General features: G+C 43.8%; 1 protein-coding gene and 1 long non-coding RNA gene across 7 annotated transcripts in view; one reads left to right on the top strand and one right to left on the bottom strand.

Moving 5' to 3' along the window:
• RBMS3 (RNA binding motif single stranded interacting protein 3) overlaps positions 1-20,649 on the bottom strand; it is a 721,711-nt gene extending 701,062 nt beyond the window's left edge. For 4 of the 6 annotated variants that reach the window (XM_065666138.1, XM_065666136.1, XM_065666144.1 and 1 more), the window contains exon 1: positions 19,583-20,380. In XM_065666138.1, the coding sequence (XP_065522210.1) occupies positions 19,583-19,762 (180 nt within the window). In that variant the 5' untranslated portion in view covers positions 19,763-20,380. Of the gene's footprint in view, positions 1-19,582; positions 20,381-20,479 lie in introns of those variants that run through there. The other 2 variants (XM_065666137.1, XM_065666135.1) reach the window with 2 other exon arrangements.
• Positions 19,050-22,085, top strand: LOC136007807 (uncharacterized). The gene is made up of 2 exons (XR_010609865.1): positions 19,050-19,246; positions 20,656-22,085. It is a non-coding gene; the product is annotated as an uncharacterized LOC136007807 (long non-coding RNA).
• Positions 22,086-22,338: the final 253 nt, after the last annotated feature.

Below are 22,338 nucleotides of genomic sequence, written 5' to 3'. Positions count from 1 at the left end.
AAGTGTTTCCAACAAAATATTTTTAACAAATCCTTTGACCAGCTCTCCTTTCCCATCGACCCATCAACCCTATCTCCACTTTGCCAGGTCTGATGAAGCTCTGTCCTCAGAGATCCACAAAGGACTAGAAGAAATGAAGGGGAGAAGAAGAAAGTAGTAGGGAAAATGCAGGCTTTGACTCTCTTGTTCAATGCCTGACTCTCATTTACATTAATGAAGAGCAATGGAATAATAACAAAACTGGGGAAAAAAGAAAAACATACCCTCTGTACATTGAGGGTACTTCTCAGCCTTTGAATGTGACTGGGTCACTGTCAACAGCCTCTAACCCTTAGAGAACACAGTTCATGAGAGACAGTTTGCACACCTGGTGCACAAACCAGATCACAATAATGAGCAATGGCAGATTTGCATGTCGGGTCTTTGCAATACAGCACAACTAGCCTACTGATACTATAGGCATGACCAAGGACAGTGGGATGTGAGGGTAGATGACCGGGACAAAGTGAATGATTCAATGGCCTGAGACTCAACTTATAACCTCATTTCATCATAAACAGCAAACTGTGAGAACTTGTGTGTGGATCAAACAACGTGCTGGTGTTAGCTGAGCATGTGAGACAAAGTGGCTGTCTTGGGCTGCCACAATGTGCAGTCTGCAGCAGCAACACAGAAGATCCAGGTAGCAGCTGGGTCCCAGAACAACCTAGCTGCCTACCCGGGGACACGATTAGGCTTCTCCCACAGACAACAAAGCAGCAGCTGCTGACTAAGGAGAGCCAAGAGACAGCACAGACACCCTCAGTGTCTGCTGCAGAGCAGTAAGGAACAAAAAGGTAAGAACTCAAATGAAAAAGAAGTCACTTTCCAGATCTCTCTTCTGTGCACACAGCTTTCCAGGCTGAACTGAAACCAGTCCAGAAGTGCTGGTTAACTCCACGCTGCAATCTTTCCCATTGCCTCCACGAATCCAACTCAGAAGCCTGATTCCAGGCTCTCCTGCCTTGGTCATCAAAATATAGCCCCATTTAAACTCTCAAAACTGTGTCCAAGAGGTGTCTTTGTATGACTGAGACTAGAATCACCAGGGTGAGACAGCAGGATGAGAATGGGTCATCTTCATTTTCCTGCTATGTCTGCATTGCTTCTCTATGGCTATTTACAAAGGGAAATGGCCAGTTCACTTGATTAGCAGCTACAGACATTAACAAACCATCTTGTCCTATGATGTACTTCCTTTCCCCAGGACCAAGCATTAAGCAACACTGAAAGTTTTCCAGGCCTGTCCTGTTTCATATTCTGCTAACCAGACAAAGGCACTTTCTATCATCCAAGTGTGTGGGAGAGACAGTCACCTTTACAGACAAATTTGTGGCATTTGCACCCTAGAAACGTTGAAAATAAGTGATTCAAACTCCTAATGAGACTGCAGCAGAGTTTGCTGTACCTTTTAAAGCATAACAAGACATGATGAGTTTTTGGAAGGAAACAAGAACCATGGTAATCTGTACAGGAACATGAAATTGCCACTGGAGATCTCCCCAGCCAGAATCCTGCAACCAAAAGACTTCATAACCATCTGCGTATAGGAAAGACATCGGAAAAGAGTCCTTTTGATGTCATTAACAGCAGAGCAGCTTGAACCAAGCAGGCATTTACCTTTTCAACCATTCTTTTTTGATTTTTAATCCCTACCGTTGTAATTGGATACCCCGGCTATCTACATAAACAGGTGAGTGTCCACATGAGTGCTGATCTTTCGAAGCATCAGCATGCTCTTGCACCACTGACCTGCAGAGGTCTTTCCTTCTCCTTCACTTAAGCCTCCCCTTTCAGTTAAGCCAAGCCTAAGGCCACCCTGCATGTAGCTGTGTTCCTCTGGAGTCCTGTTAGACTCTTGCCCCCAGAGATATCCAGCAACAATGAGTTCCATCTGGAACTAGTTCACTGCATGGCAGAGCATTTCTTTGTGCTTACTTTTGACTTTGCCACTTTTAAGCTTCTGTGAATGCTCCTTGTTCTTCCCTGATGGTAGAATAGCATTTCTTGCTCTGTAAAGCCTACGCCTTCATTGTCTATAACCTTTCATCATTTCACTTCTGATTCATCTGATTCATTTCCTCTCCAAGGTAAACACTCCCAATCTTCTCAATCTTGTACTATATGAAAGTTTTTCCTTCTCTGTTTAAAAACTGATTTAGGTAAACAGTTAAAAATGTACTCTGTTAGCTTAGACTATACCCATAAATTACCCGTGCATATTAAATTTGTATTAGGTAGGTTTAACTGAATTAAGTGTATCCACACAGGATTTTTCACCAAATTCCTAAAGTCAGGTTTAAATCATACCTTTTGTTATAGCAGAGCAAATAAAAGCATAGTTAGGCCATAGCCAGTTTCTGATCCACAAGGACTTCTAAGAAGAATTCAGACAGTGCTTTGGAAAAGGGTATATTTCAGCAGAGCGTTCAGAGATAGTAATCTCCATTATCCTGAAATTCATGAAGCCCCATGCGTAGCAGGAGTAATTCTTCTGGAATATTTTCCATCAGCAATACAGGGATTTGTTACAGAATTAACTTAACATGTTTTATCTTGATAGCACCTCCATTTACTGGAGATAGTTTATTGCCTAGGCAAGTCAAACTGCTATTAAACCATGGATTTTAATTCAGCTGCAAGTGAGCTGCCCTATTGTACCCAGAACACAACAGAGATATAATGAAATCTGCTATAAAAATTAATTCTGAAAATATCTAATGCAAGCATTGTTAAGATTAAACAAAGGATATTTGCTAGTTCATTCCAAGATGTGGCTGCATTCAAAAATCCAATGGAAACTGGCTTTTACACACACAGACATACATTCACATTTGCTCGTGGAATAGGAGTTTTAAATTATGGCTATTAAATGCATGGTATTTCTTAATGACAGCATTCATTGTTGTACTCATAATAATACATTTCACAGAGGGAAAAAAAAGCCGAATTTATCGAAAAGCTGCCAATGGATTTTAATAAAAAGTACTTTCCAATAGAATGCAATGTCCTTATCTACGAGAATACAAAGTGCTTGAGTATTTCACAAGGAATTTAGAGGCACTATTTTGCAATAGAAACTTACTGAAAGTTACAAAGAAGCAAATAATTCTAGAAATCAAACATACAGGCCACAGAGTTGAAAGAAAGTAATTTCCCGCATTAAGATCTATTATGCACGCATATAAATTTTCATGCAAATCTGACTTCACTTACTGCGTATTTTGCCTTATTTAATTAAAAATAAAAAAGATAGAACACCTACCCCCATCCATTCTGCCTATTAAGCTGTTGCTGCCAACAGGACCCTCATGATGGTGTTTCCACTGAGGCTAATCACAGAGAAGCGGTGTGAACATAAACACAAGCAAACTAATGTTTAGGCTAGAGAAAGCAGGCACCCGGCCTGTCCGTCACACTCACCTCTAGTCACACAGTAATTGCTGTACTCTCTGGAAAGCTGACTAGAGCCATCATGATCTCAGAACACCAGTTACCCCCTACTGAATCATTTTCAAAATTGGTAAATAATACAGCTAATATAAAAGGAGAGAATGCCAGACAGCTCAGCCTCAGAGACCTCACTTTCGCCCTATGTGAAGGCTTAGTGAAAGCAGCTGAAACACACACAGCCAGTCCTGGTCTCCGCTAGAGCTGCACTCCTGGCAGGGATGCCCCTTGTCAGGCTTCTTTGCAACCACCCCAGGTGTATGTCCCCTTGACACTTCCCTATAACCTTCATTCCTCTTTTCTCATATGGAAACATGCCAGCAGCCTCCTGCCCGTGGCTGCTCCACACCAGTGGGGCGTACTAACTGGACGGGAAGAGCTGCTGTGGGAAAGGCTTACACAGACCCCCATTTAGCTTCAGAACTCTTTCCTGACAGTTCCCTTTCCCTGCCTAACTCCACTATCTATAGCTTTCAAATGCCTCCCCTTCGCAATCACACCTCCTACTATTCTGAAGACTATTTTCTGGGAACGCTGAACATATTTGTTGGCTCACTGGCCCCTAGCACACTGACTGCTCATTCAATAACATTCACACAAAACTGGAAAAGACTTGTCATCCTCTTACTATCTGGCACTCTGTTACTAGCTTACTACTGCTTCCCTCTACAGTACAGGTCCAAATTGGATGTCAGACACAGAAAAATGCCAGCAAAAGCTCTGGTCAGGAACCGGTCACCAGACACTGTCCAAAACCAGACACACACTGGCACATTACCATTAACACAAGGTTTGCCATGAGCCCTTTGCCATTCATCTTTTTATCGATGAGGATTGGGGAAAAACAGGGTTATTGCAATATTTTTAGACATCTGCGAGGTGCTAACATCCTACAGTGATAGTCAAAAACTCAGGCAGACACCAGAGTAAACAGATTCTTCTGCTTCTGTTAGCCAGGTATCTTCAGGAGCAAATTCCCACAGACTTATACAACCTATAGTGTAATTGTCTTCTGGTTGTCTAAATTCAAGCAAGGAAGGAAGGGATTAAGTCCGTAAGTCTGTCTGCTAACTAGCCAGCCTGCCAAGCACATCCACCACCCAGCCCCATTCTTCCCACTGTCAGGTTCTGCAACGGAGTGACTTTCTTGGACTCAGCATAGCCACATAGAATCCACCTCGGGCATTCCTTACAGTGGCTGAATTATCAGCTAAAATAGTCACCTGGCCGTCACCAAGAGCAACACAGGTAAGGCAAAGGGGAAGAAGCAAATGCGCATGCTTCCAGCTGATATAGTAAACAGCTAACATATGGTAATTTAAAAGGGGTTGACACACTGCAGCAATTACAAAAAGGCTGACACTCAGCTGAAAGAGCTGACAGTTGGAAGTTACGCCCTAGCACAAAAGAGAAAAAATGAAAGCGAGATGTGACTGAACTGTTGTCTCACATGCTTGTATTTTGTTGACAAATGTATTTGTAGGTATGAGGATTCAGCCCTTTCGTAAGAGTGTCACCATCAGCTGCTGATAAAAAAGCAACCTGAATCTATTACAGATGTGTTACTCTTCAAACTGATGCTCCTGCAGGAGTGAGAGGACAAAGCATTCTGTTCTTATAAATCTGTTGTGCAGGCTACAGCTCCATATCAACAACAGCATCTGACATTGTTACACATCCCTTCTACATGGAAAAAAGGCACTACTTTGAATTTGAAATACTATATTCTAATGAAATACCACTTTAAACATTCAAGTTTGCTCATGGTTTCAACTGTAGAATATATTTTCTTTTTAAGGTGCTTCAAACCATTGTTCAGTTATTATGCTACCACTTTATATGAACTATCTACTACCAAAACTACTTTCAGGTTAGATATCACATCCCCAGCACACTTGTACTGAGCTCTAAGACTGGTTTAATAAAGTAGGAAATACAATTTTACACTGTTAAAATATTATACTTACTGCCACATGAATATATAAAGATGCAAGTTTCATTGTAGCGGCAGTGTTTAAATACATAGAGAGAAATGGTACTTCCCCCTCAAAAGCTGGACATTGCAAGATCTGATCCTGCAAGTGTGCACACACCAGACTGTGAGACTGCAGACAGTAATTTTATTTTCAGTTGCATTTGTTTTATGCAATTGTCAGGTAATTCATATTAACTTTTAGAGTTTGGCTGAATCTGAAAACTCTAAAATGAATCAAAGCATTTTCCAGCACAGAATCATACAAGAACAAAGTGCAAAATTTACAGCATTCTCCTGCTCCAAGGCAGGATAATTCCTAATCCCAAACAAAATCTCATCAAGGGAGTTTCTGTCTTTTGTGTGGAATAGAGAAAGCTTTGGACTGTGCATGCTCTTTAAAATTGTTATTTTAGCAAAGTTTAAACCCCCATATTTATTTCAGATTGCAACCTGTCGATGTTACTTCTTTTTTCTCCAAAATTGTTCTTTTACTCCCAGAATTATACTGGGAAAGTCAGTTCTCTTACAGCCTTGAAGAGCTTAATGCACAGAAGTGAGTTTCAATTTCCCATTCGTGCTATAGCATGTCCTTCTCCTAGGTATGTAAATACTAGAATTCTTTAAACTGCTAAAGCACTGACACTGCACATCTGACTACCTCATCTGAGCCTACTAATCCACCTTCCTCTGGATTATTTTTAACAATCTGTACCTCCCCACTGCCTCCTGCACAGCTTCTACTCATAACAAGTTTTACTTGGTCATAAATCATTTCAAGAAGGTAAAATATATCGTGCCTGTGAAAGAGTTGTGAGCTTCCTTTGCCAGTAGGATATAAAATTTGTCCTTAACCTAGTACGAACTGAAAAATTAGATGTCAGCAAAAGATGTTGTTAGCATATTGAAGCACTTTTCCAAACTATGTGGGTTTTTTACATTTCTTAACTTACTAATCCTTTTGACCCTTGCACGTCTGCGCTGATGTTGCAGCATTAAAACTGCTGTCGGAGAAGTACAGTAATACTCATGTCAAGGGTGAGGTATCTGTCCTCTGTTCCCCAGTCCACAGCAGCATTGCCAGCACACACTGGCACTGGTTTGGAAGGATATCAGGAGATGGGACAGTAACTGACTACAGATCAGAGGTGACACCTTGTCCCTTGTGATGGTACTGGCATCCATTATAACCTGCACAGAGTAACTGAAGATCATTTTACCTACGGTGAAAGTGCTCCCAGCTACTTCAGTTAAAGCCATACAAGTAGGCCCCATTCCTCCACACTTCCTAACAACAGCAGAACCTGACAAACTGCCTTGTTCTTCTTTTCCTAAACTTTGCACTTAAAATTTATCACTAGATCTTATTGCTGCATTTATGCATTTTCTATTGCTTTGGCTTTTAAATGTGAGGTTTATGATTCTTACCTAACTGTTACACATATGCTTTTTCCTCATCATTTTACACACCAACACAACAAATCTCAGATTGAAGAAGAGCTTTGTATTTTCTGCCTTTACTCTGCACAGAATCATATAATCATAAAACGGTTCTGATTGGAAGAGAACTTAAAGATTATCTAGTTCCAACCCCCGCACCATGGGTAGGACACCCTCTACTAGACCAGGTTGATTAAAGCCCCATCCTATCTGGCCTTCTCTTTGTGCACAGAGCAGCTTGGTGCACAGTTCATTTCTGCACTTATCATTTGGTAACCCACCTTTGAAATTCTCTGCAGCAATCTCCACACCACCTTTCAGAGGTCCTGACCCTGCTTGTTGAAGTCCTGTGCTCCTCCTCACTGTCTTGTGGGTAGCTGTGACAGTCTGCCACAGCATTTGTAAGGACCTAATGTACATGTAGATGTACAACAAAGCGAGGACCACAATGCATGCAGAGACTATAGATGCCACAGAACTGTGTGTCAACATGTGCAACTGCTCTGGCCTGCATCTTAAAAATGGTGAAAGTTCTATCTTTCACAGATTCATCTATAATTTTCCTTTGCATAGGTGAGAAATAAGTCACCTGTATCAGCAAAGAGAGTAAAGCTTTAGGCACTTGGTAACTGTTATATCACTGTGTCTTCCTACTGCTAGTTCTCAATAACATACAGTAGCATATGTTATCTATGATTATGTCATTTTAATGGCTTCTGCTCTCTTCCAGTTATTAACATCAGATGTGGATGTATGACTAAGAGGTATCATGATATGGTCAGAGATAACATGCGTTTGAGAAATGCAGACTGGCACTGCAGAATGACATCTTTTCATGTGTTTTACTTGTACATGCAGACAACATAGAATCATAGAATCATAGAATAGTTAGGGTTGGAAAGGACCTCAAGATCATCTCGTTCCAACCCCCCCGCCATGGGCAGGGACACCTCACACTAAACCATTCCACCCAAGGCTTCATCCAACCTGGCCTTGAACACCACCAGGGATGGAGCACTCACAACCCCCCTGGGCAACCCATTCCAGTGCCTCACCACCCTAACAGGAAAGAATTTCCTCCTTATATCCAATCTAAACTTCCCCTGTTTAAGTTTTAACCCATTACCCCTTGTCCTATCACTACAGTCCTTAATGAATAGTCCCTCTCCAGCATCCCTGTAGTCCCCTTCAGGTACTGGAAGGCTGCTATGAGGTCTCCATGCAGCCTTCTCTTCTCCAGGCGGAACAGCCCCAACTTTCTCAGCCTATCTTCATACGGGAGGTGCTCCAGTCCCCTGATCATCCTCGTGGCCCTCCTCTGGACTTGTTCCAACAGTTCCATGTCCTTTTTATGTTGAGGACAACAGAACAGCACACAATACTCCAAGTGAGGTCCCACAAGAGCAGAGTAGAGGGGCAGGATCACCTCTTTCAACCTGCTGGTCACGCTCCTTTTGATGCAGCCCAGGATACAATTGGCTTTCTGGGCTGCCAGCACACACTGCTGGCCCATGTTCATTTTCTCATCGACCAGCACCCCCAAGTCCTTCTCTGCAGGGCCGCTCTGAATCTCTTCTTTGCCCAATCTGTAGCCGTGCATCCCTGATCCAAGCCCCTGGTAGGCAACATACCTCTCTCAAGACTGGGTCAGGCCAACAGATGGGTGCCTCTGTGCCTTTCAAAGTAGAGTCACCTACTACCATGACCCACCGCTCTTTCCTGAAGGCACTTAGTAGTGATCCTCTTTACTGGTGCAACAGCAGGATGTTCATTTGGTGCGGTATGCATTACCTTGTTAGCCCCCTGCAGAACTACAAAGCGTTTCTAGGTGGGGATGGCAGATTTTGGATGCAAAAGAACATGACTATGGAACACTGCCTAAAGAGAGGAAGCTGGTGAGTCTTACCAACAGGCAGAACATGCACCGCAGAGAACAGACCAGACAGAAGCTAGAGCCTTGTTCTTGCCTGGATCAACATTCCCCAGCACTGGGTGTTTCCAGTTCTGATGCAGGTCTGGCTGATTACCTCATGACAGCCCTGTGGTATGACCCTCCTTGTAAACATTCCCTGAGCCACACTGACCTTGAATGCCTGTGACTCTCTAGCCTCCACATGGCTGCTCTTCGAACTGATATATCTTTTGCACAGGGTGTGTGCTCTTGACAAGGTCAAGAATTGGCACATTTGGTCCCCATTTTAAGGCCTAACATGGCTATGCTTTGCATAAGACCACTATAGTCACAGTGGGCTTCCACTGCATTAGCCACATCTGTGCTCTGGCAAACAAAGTCAGGTTCGGGATGAACATTCAACCATTTGTTACCGCCTTACCCCTCTTGGTCTCTTGAAGACCTGTATGGCTTTCCTTGCCTTTAAGCTTGCTGGTTTCCTCTCTTCTCCCTCTAGAAATATCTTAACGGGCTCCTGAAACTTAGGTGTTCTGTTTACACCAAAATTTCCCCAAGTGCACAGGAGACACACTTTAACTGCACACACTTAAGTGACTAGAGAACATCTGTGGATGTCTTTGAGGTCATGCCAGCAAGCTCACCATTTCCCTGCATCCATCTTAACAGCCAGCTGATAATGGTGTGTCATTTCCTGTGTCACACTGCATGCTCATGGATGTAGATGATAGTGTGGATGGTGGCTGCTTCTCTTAAGGCAAAAGTCAGTTTAGCACTTGGAAATCTCAGCATGTCTCCCTGACACAGTAAAATCGAAACAGGCTTCCAGTTATAAATCAGTTCAAACAGACACACACACACACACTTCTTGTTCTCTAAAAAGTGGACTGATCTTTCTGAAATCACTGACTAGATCAGCGAACATTTAGTCTAAGAGCACATCATATGAGAGTCGTGGGAAAAATGAGACAGGACAAAAAATGGGGAGTGTTTCACTTCTAAGATCTTTGGGGATATCCTTTCTAGCCTGTCATATCCCAAATCCAACTAACCTAAATATTTTGTATCTGTTGGCTTTGGCAAGGACCTGCTGTTGCCTTTTATTAGGAAAGAAGCAATAGGTGGGGGGGAGTGAGCCAATTAATTATTAAAAGTGTCTTTCACACACTTTAAAAGTCTGCCTGTCCTCGAAGCACGCTCAGTAAAGTTAACAAGGCTAACCAGGGCACTGTATAATGTCTGTGAAGCCTAGATAAGCATTTTGTGAACTCTGCGAAATTCTGCTGCATGCTTCTTCAACTGCACATGGACCCAATGCACACTTCATAAACTTCTTTCATTTCAAAATGCAAACCTTACAAACTCCTTCCTTACAGTCCTACTCAGAAGTTGCTGCTTTCAATTACCTTTCCAGGACAGACTCCCTCTCTGCCCTCCATGCCACCGCCTTTCACTCTTAATTCAGCCTCAGAGCAGTTTACATCCCACCCGTACATAACATACTCACCTGCCCATCTGTGAGAACTTGCAGTTATCCTTCCTGTGTTATGTCTGATCCACATGATACCTACCTCAAGGCAATAACACGCTCTTTTTGAATTCTCAGCTAAGCACAAGGCATATTTATTACACTATAGCTAATATCAAATTACTACTAAATATTACAGCTGCAAGAATTATCTTTGGTAGATACTAGCCCTTTGATTCCTTTTCCACAGAGACTTATCTTGAGCATGTTAGTTTGGATCCAAAAAGAGATTCTCTGCCATGGGCTCCTGGAAGTACTACAGATTCAGTAACTGAATCATAGAATAGTATGGCTTGCAAGAGACCTTCAGTGTTCATCTGGTCCAGTCCACCTGCAATGAGCAGGGACAGCTTCAACTAGATCAAGTTGCCCAGAACCACACCCAGCCTGGTCTTGAATGTCTCCAGGGATGGTGCATCTGCCACCTCTCTGGGTACCTATTCCAGTATTTTACCACCCTCATTGTAAAGATTTTTTTCTTCACATTCAGCCTGAATCTCCCCTCTTTTAGTTTAAAACCACAACCCGCCATCCTATCACAACAGGCCCTGCTAAAAAGTCTCTCCCCATCTTTCTTATAGGCCCCTTTCAAAAACTAAGACACCACAATAAGGTCTCCCCAGAGTCTTCTCTTCTCCGGGCTTTCCAACTCTCTCAGCCTTTCCTCATAGGAAAGGTGTTCCATCGCTCTGATCATTTTTGTGGCCCTCCTCTGAACTCTCTCCAACAGGTCCATGTCTTCCCTGTACTGAGGACTCCAGGCACAGTCTCACCACAGCAGCATAGAGTGGGGCAGAATCACTTCCCTTGACTTGCTGGCCACACTTCTCTGGATGCAGCCCAAGATACATCTGGCCTTCTGGGCTGCAAGCCCACATCACCAGCTCATGTCCAATCTTTCATCCACCAGTATCCCCAAGTCCTTATCGTCTGGTGGACTCCCAAACCCTTCATCCCCCAGCCTGTATTGATACCGGAGGTTGCCCCGGCCCAGGTGCAGAACCCTACACTTGACCCTGTCGAACCTCATGAGATTCACATGGGCCTGCCTCTTGAGCCTGTCCAAGTCCATCTGGATGGCATCCCACCCCTTGGGTGTGTCAACTGCATCACTCAGCTTCATGTCATCTACAAACTTGCTGAGGGTGTACTCAATCCCACCGTCTACATCGCTGATAGAGATATTAAAGTGTACTGGTCCCAATTACAGACCCCTGAGATACACCACTTGTTGCTGGTGTACATCCAGACCTAATCCCAGTGAGACAAGCATCATTAGTTAATAGCGAAGAAGAGGTGTCAATGGTCCTTGAGGCACTTGTTGAAATCAATTAACACAGACCTATACTAACAGAACAGGCAGAGGTTCCACACCATTTTATTCTCATTCTCCAGTCAGTGATAACAACCCTCTGCAGGTCTAGAACTAAACCAGGAAATACTCTTTTTATCTCCCTGCAGTATTTTCAGTTGTTGATCACATTATTACTCTGAACAACCCGTGTACCATGTCTTTGTTGGAAAGAATAAACTCTGAAACTACATGCCAAGGTGTTCGATGGAATGAACTCAGAGGCCTGGGAACAGTAAGTATATTAACCAACCTCTGTGTCTTGAGTCTGTGATTTTTTTTACCCAACACTTGTTTTTCAGTAAAGGAAAATATTTCCATTCTGCTTCTATAACAAGATTGGTCTTCACTTAATAGAATGTATAATGAAAATAACAGCTGTATTTAAACACATGGCAGAAACCATCAGGCATGGAAGAATTACTCTATTTCTAGTAAATCATGGCTGTCTAACAAATTTTATACATGACTGTCCTTGTCCATATTATGAGCCAAATTGTGTCTTGTTTATCCCAGTTAAGATGCACTGGTTACTATAGTTCCTGGAATAATTCGTATTCCCCTTACAGCTCAGAATGCAATGTGGTGAAATGAAACTAAACAGAAGTTTTCCTCATAGACAGAGGAGAATTCCAGAGCCATGAAGAAAGGATGAGGAGTGAGGAAGGAAATAAGCTCCTGTAGAGTACTTGATATCTGTAATATCTTTCAGATCTGTCCTTTTTTCTTATACATGTTTAAACATCACATTAGAACCTCATCTGGGCACTGTTTTTATGGAAATTATTATCAGGGCTCCTGTTTTCATATTTTCTTATTTACAGCTGCAGTCCAATTTTCTTTACTATCGGGGCATTTTCAGAGACAGGTTGTTAGAAACCAATAACCTTACTGAGAGCATGCAACTTTTTATACCCATACTGGCAGCTAGAAATCCACCTAGCACAAGCTGCTGGGAAATAATCCCAGGCACTATGTGAGCAGCACGGCCACAGCCCAGCAGAGAACAACCAAATATGGAACCAAACTAAAGCTGAACCTCTTCGCACATCAGTAACTATACTTCCCTGAGCAATTAAATAAACCTCAACCTTGGTATAGTAAGAATTAGTGTGCCCTAAAGATGCAGTTGGCACAGTAAGCTTTTACCACACATAGAGATGGTCTAAAAACACTGTGAGCATCTAGCAAAACACTGGGAATAGCATGCAACAACATGGGTATTGTTCTTTTTTAGCTTCATTGATTATCCATTGTTTGAAGCCTCAGATTGGTTACAAGCTGGCACTCAACCCTTGGACAGGAATTCCTGTGAATACTGGGCTTTTGAGAACAAGCTCTACATAAGTGGGAAGGATATGCCATGCATTGGCCAAGCTCTGGGCTGTCATGTGCAGTCCCGAATAAAACTGCTTTCCAGTCTCAGCACATACCACTACATCTGAGTCAAGGCAATGTCCCAACTGCTCAAGAGGAGATAACAAAGCCCTTTTCAGTGTTGTGTCTTCCTCTAAGAAGGAATCCTCACAACCCTTCTGCAGCCAAGATGAATTTGCCTTTAGCCAGAGACCCAGTTCTGTGTCTTCTGCATACAAAATTTGTGGTTGTGTTTCCGATGACTCAAGTGTTGTTTAGCTCCCACCCATGATGTTCATTGTTTATGTCCCTGGATTTTTTTACCTAATCAACTACATATGCACATGATTTCACTTTGTAATAGCTCTAAGTAGCACTTACTTTTCATGAAATCTCTGCATTACAATGAATATTTCTACGTTTAACCCAGGAACCAGTCAGAGTGTGATCGCTTTTCAAGCTTCATCCACTTATTGATCAGTTGGTTGAAAAATTTAAACAGCTGTTTCCTCTTTGCCCAAACATTTCTCATGCAATTTATTTAAGGGGAGAACTATTTTAAGTAGCATATTCTTCTTTCGGAAGTCTCAGTATTGGATAAGATTTTAAAGAATCATTCATGTGCACTGTCATGTATGTTGTTTTAGTACAGACACAGGCAAAGCACAGAAGTCAATTTCTTCCTCTCCAACTTTGTGTTTTAATACAAAACCAGTGCTGGACCTCATTCTCCACATTCCATATTCTCAACATGCCATTATGCAATTAAGCAAATAAATACGTTTCAAATGTGTACTTACTTTACTTAAGGTAAGATTCTTTCCCATATCAGTAAAAGGAATTCTCAGAGTATGACATAAAAGGTAATTTCAGAGCTGTGAAAACTATGAGGCCTAATTCCAATATCTCTTCTCCTTATGGATTCTCTGATGTCTAATAAAATATGAGTTTATTAGTCTTGTCTTCAGTTGAGGTACTAACAGTTTCTTTCTTTCTATTCTTCTCATCTGCTTGTTTTTGTAATGAAGGCATGACCCTGGGTTCATCTAAGGATTCTCTCATAAGAAGGCCAGAGAAGTGTGAGAGGCAGAGTACATTAAATGCATGGAAATGCAGAAGCAGACCTGCCTGCAAAGCAAAGCTTTCAGTTCACAGTGAATCTCCTCTCTTTGATTTTTTTTTTTCATCTGAGTTTTTTATTTATTCTCCTCAAAGCAGATGGCCCTTGGGCCTTGCTCACTGGTATGGGTTAATGGCATGGTTAATAGCTCTGCTGCCCACAGCAGCAATCCGAAGAACCAAAGCCGTCCTTCCAGAGGCACCTGCCACTGTGTCCCTGGGCAGCCATTCCAGGTAGATGTGTACAGGAGACTCTCCACACTGTCATAAATTAATGCTTGCCCTGGAGCTGCGACCTAAGAGTCTGCAGGACAAACATCTGAATATGAGGGATCCAGCATGTCCTGGGTCTGTGGCTCTGGGACAGACTCAGCACCCAGCCAGCCACCAGGCCTGGGAACTCTGGAAGAACAGGTTCCTTGCACAGCATAAGCTTTTCTTTTTCAGGCCATTTCATCAGGAAGACACTGGACTATGCATACCAATACCAATATCATGGCAGCCCACCATGCAGTAAAGGAGCAGCTTAAGAATGAACAATAAGTGGACCTGAAAAAGACAGAGTTGCTGGGCTGAGGAATGATTCCTGAAACATTCTTAGCAGAAAGATAAATACCCATTATCCTCCAATTCTTTACGTACTTTAAAGAGATACTAGAATTTGTCTGACATCAAACTCTCAGAATAGCAACAGCCACAAGTAAAATTTTCTGCCACCTCTGGGTGGCTACAGATTTGTCCATCCAGGCAGACAATGGCCTGACCTTGACTATTCATGCCTGCATTACATCTTGGCAGGACCATAGCCCATGGTACACCTGGCACAAAGCCTTCACTACTTGGAAACTCCAGATAATACAAGGTGTTGCATATTATATGATTATCAGCATACGTTACTACCATCAGCAACTGGTAGCATTGTCTGTATCTGTTTTCTTTGTCCCACACACCCCAGACTGGTTCCTTACATCCATTCCTGATTTTGGTTTAAGCTTTTGGTTCTTAATTTCAAGTTGCTCAATGGGCTGGATCCAGGTTATCCGAAAACACACCTAAACCTCCAGGAAGAAGACATTGATTGACAACTACTCTCCTGTATACAATGGAACCCCCTATGGTTCCGTGTAAGATCCACCCCCAAAAAGAAACTTCCCACCATCTGCTTCAAGCATCAATTGCATTTCTTAAGCCTCCTCTCAATGTAAACACACAGGAACACAGGGCTTATCAAACCAAACAAAACTAATTACAAAGGAGAAAATATTAAAAACAATTGCCCCTGAGGAGTCTTCCACTCTTCCTGACCTGCTGCTTGTGAAGGATAAGTGAGCAACCACCACATTGTTGATAGCAGTAGTCCTGTAAATACACTAGCAGAAGGCTTTCAGAGACAACCAGTTAGATCAGATCACGTGTACAGCAGAACAGAATTCCCATGTTATACCAACTGCCTTTCCCCAAAGCATTCAGCTTTTCCCACCTAGAAGCTCACACCTGGTTACCACTCTCAGATAGCGACATCACAAGTGAGCATTGTGGGAAATAACACACAAATAAGCCCACAAAGTACTTCAGAACTCTTACATCAAACACGTGGAGGTGGATTTTGAACCAGAATACAATGTACCCAGCCCAGATAGATAGGCTTGCTTTTGCTGTAACCTTGGTGCGCTCATTTCCATGCAAATACACAGAAAGTTCTTCACCTTGGAACTACTTCACAGGGGGTTGTATCTGGAATGTAGGCCTGAAGTGAAAGCTTTGGGTGTGCTTGTAAATCATTTGTGCAAACCCCAGATATACAAAGGCTTTCCTCAGCAGAAAACAAAATAAATAAAGAAAACAAAATATTTGGGTAGCAATGTTATGCTACCAAATCCACACTAAGGACCAAGTTTTGGAGGACTTGGGGGCTTCACAGTACTTCAGAGATGGAAACACCGTAACACGCTGGCTGCAGCCAAGGGCTTGGAAGTCCTAACTCGGTGTACCACCCCTGGGAAAATTCCGGTCATTATGTCAGCTGTGACTAATGCCACCCACAGTCCCCAACCTGCAAAGGAATTGCAGAGCTGCCTTCAGCTCTCAAAGTGCTCCCTACACCAATCCTTGCAAAGATGCTAACATTCCAATATAAACTGGAAAGAATCCTCATAAAATCCGTGGGTCTGTGTCCTTTACACCAAGCCATGGAGTGGCAAAATGGTGTGATAACCCACCTGCACAACATGTAACTGGCAACCGCTGCACCTCCAACTGGTAAAATACTGTGATGCCCAGGACTGTATGTTGTTCTCTCCCCCAGTCACACACTTTGCCATACTCAAGAATGTCAACATGCTGCTGTACATAAGGTCAGACCTACATGCTTTCAACTTAAATAACAGCAAACATTATAGGAGTGTTGAAAAACATTTTCTGATGTGTTTTGCTTTAAGAGGAAAAAACAGTATCAACTGTTTTCTCAATATTACATTCTGGTATTTCTGCTTAATTTTCTCCCACCTAAATGGAAGCTATGCTTTAAAGCACCAAGTGCTATATCCTTAATAAATTATAAAGACAATCTTCATAATTTCTCTTCTCATATGTTGCTCAGAGATGGTTTCAACACAGAAAGATATATGGGAGGTAACCTAGGTCTTCCTCCAACAAAGCACTTAAGGCATACACTTCAGTATGTCAGCAGTCCAGCTGAAGGCACTGGGATATATTTCAAGTTCTGCACACACTTCATGATTTTATTGAAGTTCAAAGGCAAATAAAAAATTCACATACAGCAGAAAAATACCCTCCAATATCCACATAATTGACACTATGGCAGTACCAGTACCTTCTACTGAAATTCCACAGAATTCAGGAAATACTTTATTAGGTTAATTCAGCAAAGTTCCTTTTGGAGGCAGTGACAAGAAAAATAAAATAAAAAATAGCTTTATTAGAGCATAAGTTTGACCTCGCTCCATTTAGATGGAAGCAAAACTTTTTACCTCCGCAGGAAATGGAGCTCAATGATACAATATAAGACCTTTTGTAATTGAAGCATGATCCCAAAGTAAGTCCTGACAGTAGAATTGTGAGATGTAAAATCTTAACCTTTAGTTACTCATAAGTACGCACTTGTCAGGAAATCAGGTTCTAATGTCCCTCACAATCTCTATGTAGAGCGCTTACACCTCTAGGATGCATCAGTGCACCTCTGACATTTGTGTAAGGGTCAAATAAACAATGGTACTGTTATTTCAATCCCTTTAGAAAGTTCTTAGATGATGTTTCCAGCAATACTTGGGTTTCGTTTTCTGGCTGGAATGTTGGGGGGGGTTTCACAGTAGTGCAATTGCTATGGTTTTAATGGGTTTTCGCCTTCTCATCACATTTCTGGTGCCACTATTTTACCAGATATCCGAAATACTTCTGCACTAATAAGAAGTACTGGTCGTCCTGGGACAGCATCCAGAAAAGATACATACATTTAGGGAGGTTTGAAATATCACAGCACTTCCCAAAAATACAGGCTAGTCATTGCAACCACCTTGGCAATGGAAAGCCTGGAGAAGCTGATAGTGGATTTGAAAATAAAGGAATATATCACAGTACTTTAGCATGGCCACAACTAGGACAAAAAAGAAGGTAGTACTTTTGTTTCTATGTCCAGAAAATGCTGGCAGATAAAGAATAAACCAGTGCAATACTGAATTACCAAAACAAGTTAATCAGCCACACCACAGAGAAGCAGGCCTTCTCTAGTGTTCATTCACCTTCAGCTGTACCTTGTTTGCCTTCCTCATGTCCATGATTGGTAAAGCATTAGACAGACTGTGTGGCACATCAGAAAGTAACTATTGAGCATGCATTTCTGCTGATGGCAGGGTTTTGAAATGTTCAAGGCACTGGCACAAGCAGCTCATATGTAAAAGGCAACCTTGACTCTACTTTTGAGTTATTTTGAAATAAAAGCATTTGCAGTAACATGAAGCAAGAAAAGGGATCCTAGAAACAATCACACACAGGAATCATTTAGAGCTGTAAAGTCACATGCAGTCACGACAGAATGAAATATTCATAAACTCAAGGAAGATGAAATTCTCTGTTCATCTGTCACAATATGTAAATCTACAGTTATCAGTTCAAAAATAAAGCCCTTGCATCCACCTTATTAAACTGCACAGGCCCTGTTCAAATGATCAGTCATCAATGCTTGATTTTAATTTAAACAATAGCACAGATTTTACCAAACAGTAACAAACCTGAAAGTGTGGGAGGTAAATACTACAAACATAGGCTCTCCAGTTAGAGAGAACCATCATTTTCAAAATACCTTGTATTTCTCATGATAATTGCAACTGTGGTCATGCAAGTATGTGGCGTGACATAGTTCTTGGGTTAAATTATTCCGTCGCTAGCTTGCATTCCTTCATTGTGTTGCTGTTCTCTTACACATTTGTAGCAAAACCAAACTATAGTAAAACTAGTTGAAGAAACACAGCTCAAACCCAGTACATGGCAACATTTCTTTTTCTCGTCTATGCTAGGTTTGGGGTATCTGTCCATTCGGAGAATTACTCGGATTTCAATACAACATAAACGGACTGGGTTCACAGGCTGGCACACACCGTTCCCTCCTTGCAACAATTAAGATGAAACTTGCACATTTACCAGCCTCTGTCTATTACGGACCTACAGACACAGCAGAATTCCTCGGGTTCGGTTCGGTAAACCCATGCCGAGAAAAATGAATGGAAATAAAGACAGTGCCCACAGACAAAAGCACTGCTCAACGCTCTCCCCTGACATTATCTTAATGGCAACCTTTTTCCATCCCATCCTGCCTACTTTCCGATACTCCCAGCAGCAGACACATCCGCACCAAAGGGATGCGATCTGACCCATTTCTCGCTGAACTCCCTCACCCACAGGTTTCCTTCCACTCGGCGGCGACCAGCCGTCCCCGGTCCACAATGACACAGCAGGGCCGGAGGGACACGGCGCCCGGGCTGCCTCCGGGGGGACCGGCCGCTGGGCGAAAGCCGAGCTGAGGGGAGGGGACCCGCGGCCCTGCCGGCGCCGGCCCCTCGAAGTGAGGTAAACTTTCGCGACCGCACCTGGGCCGCCGCCCGCGGCGCCGCTCTCGCAGGGAGGGCGGAAAAACGCCCCGAGCCCCGGGCCCCGCGGCAGCGGTTCCGCTCTTCCCCCCCTTCCCGTGTCCTCAGATAACCTCCGCCGCCGGCCCCCAGCCTCCCGCCACCGCCGCCGCGCTGACAAAGGGCGGCGCGGGGCTGCCCGGGGCGGCGTGGCCGCGGCCGGGCGGCAGCGGGCCCGCCGCCCCCTCCATGCCCTCCGCCCCGCCGAGCGCGGCCCCGGGCAGCCAGCCCCTCCGGCGGGCGCGGCGCCGGCCGGCCGGCGGCGGAGCGGACCTACCTTTTTGTCCTCTTTCTCGCTGCCGTGCCTCCGCTCCGGGTGGCCGCTGTCGGTGGCGGGGGCCGGCTCCGCGGGCTGCCCATCGCGGTGGTGCGGGCGCTGGTGCGGGCAGCCGCCAGACCCCGCCGCCGGGGGGATGGGCTCCTGGCACGGAGAAACTCCCTTAACATCCATCTCCATCTTCCAGTTCACTGTATTGCGAGACAAAAGCAGGCGAACACTTTCCACCACCCCGCGTTCTTCTTGTGCTTTCCTTTCTCCCTCTTTTCTTTTCTTTTCTTTTTTCCGTCCTTTCCTTTTTTTTTTTTTTTTTTTTTTTTCTCTTTCAGTCCTTCCTTCCTTCTTTCCTTCCTTCCCTTTCCCCCTCAGGAGGCCGTGACACGCATGGCTCTGGCCGCCGCCGCTGCACCGATCCGGCGGCTGCAATTCTACCCTAGATCCTCCAGACTTTTGTATCCAGCGTGCGTGTGTAAGAGTGTGTCTGTGTGTGTCTGTGTGTGTGCGTGTGCGCGCGTGTGGGTGCGTGTGCGCGCGTGCCCTTGGCACGGCGGCCTTCAATCGCCCCGCAACGGCAAACGCTAACTAAGCAGATCTCTCGCCACCGAAGATCAACTCCCGGCCCCGGTCTAACCGTGGGGGTTATTTACTTTGCGCTATCGATGTCCCAGGCCCGGACGAGCCGTGGTGGCTGCGGCTCTGGGAACAAAGTTCACCGAAGGGACCCGAGCCCGGGCAGGGGTGGGGGCGATGGGGAACCCCCGGGTTTTTACACAGGGGAAGCGACAATAACCCGGTAATGTCAAGTAAAAGTTAAACCTCCCCCTTCCTCCCCTCCCCCTCCCCTCTCCACATCCCAGGCAAGCGCAATACAGCAAAGCAAAACAAGCGATTTCAGACCTGTGCAAGGTGCTGGTGGCGAGAAGAGACGAGCATTTACCCGATTGCTGCTTTTATTTTATTTTCCCCTCGCCTCCCCCCAGCACCACCCGCTATTGCAAACGTGGGCTCCGCGATGTTAATCTCCTCTCCGCGGGCTGAGGGCATGTGTGTGACTGGAGCTCCCTCTCTCTCAGGCTGCCAGCGCCACGCAGCACTGCACAAGGAGAACTGGAGTAAGGAGAAAAACAAAAGCAAATCCAGGCTGAAAATCTACATCAGTACCAGCCGCCGGCTCTGCGATTTTATCAACACAAATGGAAGAAGAGAAAGGGGGAAAAAGAAATCGTGTGTAAGCTGCTAAATCAGTCGTGGCACATGATTGTTTTATTCCTTGCATTAGCTTCCGTGTCAGACTGAAGTTGGACATGGTAGGGAAAAATGCAATCTCATTAAGAGTGTTCTACAACAAAACAAGAATTTCCTCAGTGGCATCGAAGCCAAGCCAACTCTTCAGCTATTCCCCTTTTCCTTTGGAAAAGATGAATGGTGAGTGTAGACCTGATCGCTCTCGAATCAGGACACCGTCAGGTGACCAGTCTGCACTTCTAAATATAACACCACATTGTCCTGAGGAACAGCTGCTTTGAAAGTTAACATCTTAACATGGAAACATCTACGTAGAGCCTGCAGTGTCAAGATACATATCTGTTCTATACCTGATCTAATATATGTGCTGACCTCTCTGATAGCAACTACCTGCTCCACAGGAATACTGGGCCACATCCTCAGGAGCTTGTCTATGTTATGCCAGGAAAGAACTTGTCTCAGGGGGGTATTTCAGGAAGCTGGTGACTATCAGGTATTACGTGACGCCCTTTTATTCCTCACCTTGGGTTCCCTTATTCCCCAGCAGGATTGTTACTGTGGGAACCTGAACGCATCTTATTGCAACAATGTATTTGGGCAAAGGGCAAGAGCTAATCTCACAATAGAGAGGAAAAAAAGGTCTTTGTCACACACCAATTTTTAAAATATGCCTCTCAAAAGATCCTGTATTAATATTCTCAAAGCATGTCACATACTTGCAGGCCCTGCTGTCTTCTCAGTTTGGTACTAATAAGAAGCATTCCTACTGAAACTACCAGCATCCATGTTCAAAATTGAGATAAATAAAAAGACAATCAAGCCCTGAATATTAAAGTTTATAATCAGATACAGATACTTTAGACTACTCACAATCATTTATTTACAATCATTTAAACGCAGTCTACTTTTTGGGGTGGAAGGATATAAACATCCTGCATACTCATATAGTTCTAGCTTCACTAGTTAAAAACAGCCCTGATTGCAGATAGTCACTTTTGGAGGGATCTGTTTGCATTCCAAGTGCTGTAGAACACGTACAAAGATGGACTTTGCTGCAGAACAGCAATGAACTCACATAGACAACAAGCCGCTCCTGTGTCAGTCCCCCTGCACAGTCACCACCTCCCTATACACACAGAAAAACACACAAGGAACAAAACTCTGTGCTTGAGAGCTTTTCCAGTTTGGGTCAAAGCACTTCCAGTATTATAGTTTGGAAAATGGCAAGATAAAGGTGCAAATAAAATTACTGTTCATATTCATGTTCATTCACTGCAGTGCACACTTACTTAGAAAATTACTGATACATGACATAGAAACCTTCCCGTGGTGGGTAACACTAAATAATCCTGTTAGAAAACAATTCCCAATCCACCATCTCCAGATGTGTAAAGTAAAATACAAAGCAAAACCAAACTATCTAAAAATAGACTAAAGCTAACCCAAATACGAACATTTCACCGTGTGCTGTGAAGCTTACTGGAGCTGGACACTGGCAGAGAACCAAGGAA

Source organism: Lathamus discolor, chromosome 2 (assembly GCF_037157495.1).
Source record: "Lathamus discolor isolate bLatDis1 chromosome 2, bLatDis1.hap1, whole genome shotgun sequence".
NCBI lineage: Eukaryota > Metazoa > Chordata > Aves > Psittaciformes > Psittacidae > Lathamus > Lathamus discolor.
The sequence above is the reverse complement of the archived record's forward strand: the minus strand, read 5'-3'. Positions and strand labels throughout refer to the sequence as shown.